Here is an 8,763-nt window from a genome sequence, read left to right on the forward strand (position 1 = left end):
GCCCCTCTACTCGGCACTGGTGAGGCCGCACCTCGAATACTGTGTTCAGTTTTGGGCCCCTCACTACAAGAAGGACGTTGAGGTGCTGGAGCGCGTCCAGAGAAGGGCAACGAAGCTGGTGAAGGGTCTGGAGAACAAGTCTTATGAGGAGCGGCTGAGGGAACTGGGGTTGTTTAGCCTGGAGAAGAGGAGGCTCAGGGGAGACCTTATCGCTCTCTACAACTACCTGAAAGGAGGTTGTAGCAAGGTGGGTGTTGGTCTCTTTTCCCAAGTAGCAAGTGATAGGACGAGAGGAAATGGCCTCAAGTTGTGCCAGGGGAGGTTTAGATTGGACGTGAGGAAAAATTTCTTTACTGAAAGAGTGGTTAAACATTGGAACAGGCTGCCCAGGGAAGTGGTTGAGTCCCCATCCCTGGAGGTATTTAAAAGACGTGTAGATGAGGCGCTTAGGGACATGGTTCAGTGGGCATGGTGGTGTTGGGTTGACAGTTGGACTCGATGATCTTAGAGGTCTTTTCCAACCTTAATGATTCTATGATTCTATGATTCCTTGTTGGCTTGCGAACATTTGCTACATGGGTTAAATCATACTCTTGAAATACACTTCCCCGGTAGAATGGTAATAGCTAATATTGATCTAGCTACTGCTGCTGACTCAGGGATATGGTTGAACATATAATATCTATTATTTCTCTTCTTAATGCATAATGCAGCAGTTTCTTTCATCTTGGGCTCTGTACTAAAGGTGACATCCAGCCACAGCAAAATACTTTGACTTGCTTTTTTCAATGTGTGGCCCAGCTGAAGCATTGGATGCGGGTGGTGGTATGAAGCTGGCTTTAAAATCTACAAAGGACAATCAGACAGAAAAAAAAATTGCCCTTGCTGTGATTGACCCTCACAAGCAATAGTTATAGGTGTTTGTATGCCAGTGGTGAAAAGACATTCAGATTAAACTGTCAGCATCCACAGACACGCAATGTGCTCCAAATAACTTCTTAAGTATATTGCGCTCTGTCACAGAAATGGTTGAAATGTAGATTAAAGACAAATAACTACCTTAATACCAAGTGAGGCTGCATTTAAAAATGTAATCATTCATATACATTATCACTGGCATCTGCTTTGACTAATCATCTGCACAGTAGCACATAATGTTAAGCAGAGCATGGTAAGCATATTCCTGGGTAACCAGAAAGAAACAAAAGTAAAAGATTCTACCTTGAGATGTAAGTTTGCAGCATGTTTGCAACGTAAGCATTTCAGTTTCCCACAATGGTTAATTAACCAGCTCTAACTTTATGAGAGTTTCCTGAAACTGATAGTTTTTGTAAGGTAAGATTGAGGTGCTTCTGGAATTCCCTTGTTTACCCTCCTTTCAAGAAATTTTTGGTTTAGAACTAGCCTGTTGTACAAATAATTAAAATAGTGCAGTTTTAATGTGAATAGTATTTGCAGCTGATGCTGCATTTTGCTGTGTAATACATGCACCACAAATGGTATTTTAGAGTCTGTGCTGGAAAGACCTCTGTTAACAAAGAGTAAATGCTGAGAAGCCATCAGCTTCTAGCATGTTTATATATGTTCTTGAACATCTGCATTTAAGTTATTTTATGTTATAACTCATTTTATGTTTCTTGATCTTTCTAGAAAAAATCAGGCAAAGATATGCAGATTTGCTGGGAGAGTTGCACATTATTGAGCTTGAGAAGGACAAAAATGGGCTTGGATTGAGTCTTGCTGGCAACAAGGACCGCTCTCGTATGAGCATCTTTGTAGTTGGTATCAATCCAGATGGACCTGCGGGACGAGATGGAAGGATGCATATTGGCGATGAACTTCTAGAGGTAAGTGTTTCCTTTAACTACTAAGCAGGGATCGTATGGAGAGAAGGAGAGGCATATGCGAAGCTATCATTTGAACCTTAAATAAAGCCTGCAAATGGAATTAGGTGGCTGAGGCAAGGAGCTGTACTGATTTATGCCAACTGAGAACTTGGCCTTTGGCAGGTAAATGTGTTTTCAGTGAAACAAAAATCATTGGCCTGTGAAAACTAATGTCTTGTCCGTGAAGTCTGTGCTCTCAGCATGTTCACAAGCTATGCTTAGGGACGGACTGTTGAAAGGCCAGAAGGGGATTGTAAATCTATCCTTGTAGTGCGTATGTGGTTTCACAGGGAAATTCACACCTTACATTAAAAAAAAACCAAAACCCCCTCAAAGTTACCATACGTGTTTTTACAGATGACAGGGATATCCCCCATCCTGAAAATAAAATTTCATGCTGTAATCTGTTTTGATCTGTTGTAACTTAAAATACTTATTTTCTTTAGTCATGTCTGGCACAAGTTCACCCACGAGGCAAGAGAGCTCATAGAGTACTTCGTCTTCATTTTTTCTCCTATCTCCTCGCTTCACCTTCAGATTGAAAACACAGATTTCCTACACTTCATCTGATTTTTGGCTGTTGCAAAATGACGCTTCGCTGCAGTACCTGCAGTGGTTCCCCACGTCATGATTGCTTCAGTGGTTTAAAAAATTCAGCCATCCCTAGGGATCTTTCCTTTAGAGAGAAGCTTTCACTGAAGAGCAGGTATATGCTGACCTACTGCTCTCTATGGGTGGTGACTTTTTGATCTTTTAGCAAGTCTCTGTGCCATCAGAGAACCACCTGTTTTCTCACGTTTCTTGACTTGAGAAAGAGCAATTTGCCTGGGGATACCTTGGGAGTACTCAGAATTGTCTAAACATTTGTCATTGTCTAACAGTTCTGTAATTATGGGTTTTCAATACGCATAGTACAAGAAAGACTTGTTTTGCTACAATAATAACACCACTATCTGAAGTTTATTATTTTCTTTTTAAGTGTGATAAATGGTATGAAGGTCTATACCATACTGGAGTAGGGTAGGAAAATGACTTTCTCCTTCAAATTTATGTTCTTTCTGTCCCTGGCACCAAGTTTTAATTGTAAAAAAAATTAAAATTGTCAAATATTGGGTATATACCAGTTGAAAGGACTCATGATACTGTTTTCCTCTGTGCATATCATAGACCAGGTTGTTCGTGCTAGAGGAAAGGTAGAGCCTTTTGTATCAATACTTTTCCACAAAGAAGGATCCACTGAAATTTTCTTACATCTCATGAGTTATTCCTTGCAGTGTTTGTTTGATCTAATGTTAAGTATTGCTAGCAGTACTTGAAAGATGCACCATCTGTGATTAATCACATATATCTCAAGGCTCGGGATTTACGTGCATAAGCCATGTTATAAGTAGCATTTTCCAAAGTGGTGGTGTTGCCCTAATTCCTCTCCCTGTCAAGTTGAAGATAAAATGATTCTTTCCTTCAGTGGAAGGAAAGTGATGTTCACCATCTCAAAAATGCCAAACTTCAAATAAACTGAAGTTCAAAGACACTTTAGTAACTACCTCTCTTGTTTACCTTTGCAATCAAATTAAAGGTGTGTCACTAGTGGGCAGAAGTGTGATTACTTATATGAAAGGATGTGGTGATCTCATTCTGGTCCCCAGTGACTATGTATCCAGTGTCAAAACATCCTGTATTGCAAAGGAATGGGTTGTGCATTAGTCACGTACAGACATCTCATGTTCACACCAGTGGTCAATTATTCACAGCTCTGATTTTTTGTCTTTTAAAAGCATTTCAGTGTTATGTGAATAGCATTGAAATGGAACTAATGGGCATTTACACTGGCAGGTTTTTTTTTCAATAACCGTTAGGTTCAATAACTAGGTTATTTCAGTAACCATTAGGAACCCTCATACCCGACAACTATACAGGTCACTGAGGTAGGAATATCACAGAATGGTTGGGCCTGGAAGGGACCTCCAGGGGTCATCGAGTCCAATCCCCTTGCTCAAGCAGGGCCACCTCAAGCCAGTTGCCCAGGACTGTGTCCAGACAGCTTTTGAATATCTCCAGTATGATTTCATGCTACTTCTGTGCCAGTGATGCAGAGGTCAAGGTGGTCAACTAGCTTTACTTGCGGTGTCTTTTACAACAAAATATGTTAAAGAGCACTAACAGCAAACTCAAGTGTTCAGAAGTTAGGAAATGACAGAATCCAGATTGTTTGGTTTTCTCCGGTTAAAGACTTGCTCAAGAGGGCCACCTCAAGCCAGTTGCCCAGGACTGTGTCCAGACAGCTTTTGAATATCTCCAGTATGATTTCATGCTACTTCTGTGCCAGTGATGCAGAGGTCAAGGTGGTCAACTAGCTTTACTTGCGGTGTCTTTTACAACAAAATATGTTAAAGAGCACTAACAGCAAACTCAAGTGTTCAGAAGTTAGGAAATGACAGAATCCAGATTGTTTGGTTTTCTCCGGTTAAAGACATAAAATTAAAGACTGTGAGTATGGTGGTTGGTCGCAGAAGCGTTTGTGTCTCCCATGGTTTCCTTGCCTCGTTCAGAGACCTGAATGGACAGTCTTTACTGATGAAGCAACTTAACTTCTCTTCCTTTGGGTAGCGCTTCACTGTGTGTAGGTATTTAATTTCTCTGTCTGCAGACTGAGCTGCTGGCCATTGCCCACTGCTCAAATATTTAGTTATTCCATAGAAAAAAAGCTACTTGACTTTGCAACCACTTCATCCATAAGCATTTGAGGCCATTTTCCCTGGTATTCTCATCTGTTCGTCAGCAAATAGACATACCACCCTCAACCATCGTCTGACTGTATGTTTTAAGTATATTTGCATCTGCATCTTTCATTACACATCAGGTTTGAATACTAGAGCGTATCGGCAAGAGAAGGGATTCATATCTTAGGAAGCCTCTAGCATTTCTGCACTGTCCTGGCGTGCTCCGGTGAATCCTGTTGGTTAGTGTTGCTCCATTAAAACAGAGAATGCTACTTCAGTGTGTGCAGATTATTCCCCATAGCTGTTGATGGAGGTAAGGTTAATGAGATGGAGATATAAATAGATAGATAGGTAGATAGGTAGATAGATAGACAGACAGACAGACAGACATTACCTCTTCATTTTTCTTTTGAACTGGAGTTTGATTGGATTCAATTGAAGGGTGTGGGATGCTGCCAGACTGCCTCAGCTCCTTATCCAAAAGGAGTCTTTTGTCACTGACAAAAGACTGAATTAATCTCACTCTTAGCTTCTGCAAACAACAGTAGTCTTTTGGGGGCATGATCCTGGCTCGCTTTCAAAGTCAGTCCAGCCTATACATTGAGTAAAATGCAGGTCACATTAAAAAATTGTCTGTAATCATTATTTTTTTTTAATACATCTTCTGTGATGTATTTTGGATGGGTATGTTGCTGGAGAAAACAGCTTTTTGAGGGAGAAGGTCCTTTCATCCTACTTTCATACACGGAGGAAGATTACTTGGGTCAGAATTTGGCCCCTGTGCAAAAGAATGTATTTTTAACATGACACAAGTTCTGCTTTTCCGTTCTTTTTCCAAGCAAAGAAACCATCTGTGGTGCTCCTGCCTTGCAGTCTTGCTGTTTTAATGCAGGTGTCTGCGCTGCTTCGTATCTTATTAGTTTGGGCTTAGTCCTGTGGCTGATTGTGCCCAGCATGGCCCGCAGTGCGTTCATGTGGTGCTGTACCTGTGCTGTTAAGCCCTGCTGCTCATGAACTCTGCATGGGTCTGTCCTGTTGGTAGGTTTTATTCATGCTGAATAATCCGCCCTGTTGTTATTATTATTATCATCTCTCCATAAGAGAGTCAACTGCATTCTATTAATAAACCAAGCTGTTCAGAGCCCTGTTATGCTAAATTACTGATGTTGGGATTCTCTGCCATATTCCTGTCCCTGCTTATCTTACTGAAAATGGGGCAGGAGGTGGAAGGAAACTGCTCGTTTGGATGTTTTGCTCTAGGAGGCCACAGCACTTCTTAAAAGAGTGAAAGCTAGTCTTCATAGTCAAGAATAGCTGTACAAGTTTGCCTGTTGTCCATTCTGGATTGTTGCATGAGAGGCAATTATTTTTTCTTTTTTAATGCCATTTGTGTCATAGCTCAAGGCCAGAGGGCTTTTGTGCTAAATGTATTTTTATTGCTGTATTTTTATTTCTGTTTTATTTTAAGATTCTTAGATAAATATAATTTATACTGTAATAATATAATAGATACATCAGTCTTTTGCCCAAGTAAGTGAACTACCCAGCCAAATTCACAATGCCACTTCTGTTTTATAATGTGGGGGATTGGTGTTTTATTCTCACTTTATTTGTTGTAGGATTGTTATGTTTTTCCTGTGTCAAGACAGTTACTTTGGATTAGGCAAGCACTATCCCTCAAGAGGGACAGTAACTTGAATGTAGAAAGACAGTGAGGTTTTCACATGAGAACAGTCATCTTGAATGATTAACTCTAGTGGTGATTTTTTTTTAATTCCTGTTTAAACACAATAGTCATAGCTTCTGTTCTTCTCAGATTCATTTACTGAAGGTAACGTTGAGGGATAGTGTCCTTTTGGAGGATACAAATACTTTTTTCACATGCTTTATATACAGGTTACCAATTAAGGTTAGTGTTGGGTGGTGATTTTTAAAGCTGCAAATAAGGTAAAGCTGTAATCGGAAGGCTGGTTGTGCATGAAGGCACAGGCAATCTGTGGTTTTCTGTCATCCTGTCTCTCTTTCCACATTCTCTAGGTGGGGAACCGCAGGGGTCAGCTGCCTGCCGAGCCAACGGCAAAGCTGAGCTGCAACGCAGGGCAGGAGATTTTCTGTCTTTATGGAGTTTGTGCTCTGTTGATCACTTTAGATGATGCACGTGTTTGAACATGTGCTGGGCAAGAAATTTGGTGAGGAAAGAAGAATTCATATTCTAATTAATTATTTTTTCTTTCCAGTGTTTTCCTCATGCTTTATTATTTGGGGGTTTGGTGTATTTTATGGGGTTTCAGTCTATATAATTTGACTGATCAAAAAGGTTTTGAAACTTTTCCCATTGTTTCAGAGAGTCTGGTTGTATCTCAAAATGCTACAATTCCTGTGGTTAGAAGGAACCTAATGCATTGGTACAAAGAAATAATTATTATAGAAAGCTATGCGAGTTCTTTTACTAGCTTTGGGGTATCATTTAACTTGATTTTCATAAAAATCAGATGATACTAATTTTATGGATTTCCATTACTGCCACATAGTAAAAACAGTGCTCCTTTTTTTTAAAAAAAATCCATATCTAATGTTTCTCTTCTGCAAATTAAAGTTTGAGAAGCAAACAATCCTTTAAATTTTTTTCTCTGAATTTAAGAGTTCAGATTTCGGTGAGTTTGTACTTTCTGCTACTTTAGCGTATGAAACTGTAAAACAAAACTTTTGTAAGTGAAGGCAACAGTACATTTGGGATATGTGATAAAATCTGCCATAAAGAAGTGTAGGGTTATATTAAAGATTGAACTTATGTGTGCTGACCTGACCTCATACCTGTAGCATGTTTTTATCTTTCTCTGTTCTTTGCTGTCTTTCCAAGAAGCTATGTAAAGAGACATTTAAAGAAGAGTTGAGGTTGATTTAGATCAGTGTATTTCTTTTGATTAGTCAAAGCTTTGTTTTTCTTTTCGAATCGCTAATGAAAAAAGTAAAGCACAGATTTATAGGTTTTGACTCCCAGAGTACTATTTGGTTAATCTGACGTGTTACTTTATTTAATTTGAAAGATTTAAAATGGTGTTGCTTATGAAATCCTAGATGTTCTCTTTTCTGTGTTAAATAACACAAGTAGGCTTTTGTGCTTTGCTCATCACTGTGGAATATGAAGCTAACGGAACGTTAATTTACTTTGCAAAAGAAAGTGACTTTTTTAAAAAAAAAAAAAAATTAATACTGGCTGTAATAACTATGTGGGACAGTCCAAAACCTTGTGGAGATATATTACTTTGATTATCCTTTCATTCTGGTGTAATTAAATAATTATAACTTAACAGACCCAGCTCACAGCTAATTAAATTTTGGACTATTTGATACATCTAGTGAATAGGATTAATTTTTCCAGAGTAAAGACTATAAATTTTAATCTAAGAAGTCTGCTGTTCAGAAAAGCTGATGGTAATTTAACTAAATCCAAACAATTTGTAAAGCATACAGTATTCCCAGTGAATAATTTATTTTTGAACTTGGAGAAATTAAGTCAACAAACTTGCTGAAAGTTTCAAGTCCAGCTTGAAGCCACAATGCAACTGAGCATTCATTTTTGCCACCAGATTTTTAAATTTATCTTTGATTAACAAAGCATGGCCTAGGATGTTGCTTCTCGCCCTATCTTGGCAACCATGGCAGTTGCAGACAGCACCATATTAAACCCTTACGAATGTTGACGTGATGCTGTTTCCTCAGTGCTGATTGTTTCATGCCAGCTCAGACTCTCATAGACCTTTCTTGGTTCTCTCTTTGTACGGTAAGCAACTTGGTAGGTAAATGGTTTGCACTTCAATCTTCATGAATAATCAAGCGTTAGGGGTTTTATTCTTGTCCTTGGATTGTCCTTATTTGACTGATGAACTTGCATGTTGTTTTGACCCATTGAAAATAAGATGGGAATATTGTGAAGTTGCCAGTATGACCAAATAGGCTGTATGACACAAGACTGTAAGACTTGACCAGTTATTTCTTGTTTGAATCATAGAATCAGAGAATGGTTTGGGTTGGAAGGGACCTTAAAGATCATCTAGTTCCACCCCCCCTGCCATGGGCAGGGACACCTTCCACTAGACCAGGTTGCTCAAAGCCCCATCCACCCTGGCCTTGAACACTTCCAGGGATGGGGCATC

The 8,763-nt window shown here is 39.3% G+C and overlaps 1 protein-coding gene across 1 annotated transcript in view; it reads left to right on the forward strand.

Moving 5' to 3' along the window:
• Nucleotides 1–8,763, forward strand: part of PATJ (PATJ, crumbs cell polarity complex component) — a 155,416-nt gene that overhangs the window by 89,956 nt on the left and 56,697 nt on the right. The window contains exon 27 of the mRNA XM_019474145.1: nt 1,651–1,847. Coding sequence (XP_019329690.1) covers nt 1,651–1,847 — 197 coding nt within the window. The remainder of the gene's footprint in view (nt 1–1,650; nt 1,848–8,763) is intronic.

Source organism: Aptenodytes forsteri, unplaced genomic scaffold (assembly GCF_000699145.1).
Source record: "Aptenodytes forsteri isolate BGI_AS27 unplaced genomic scaffold, ASM69914v1 Scaffold119, whole genome shotgun sequence".
NCBI classification, from domain to species: domain Eukaryota; kingdom Metazoa; phylum Chordata; class Aves; order Sphenisciformes; family Spheniscidae; genus Aptenodytes; species Aptenodytes forsteri.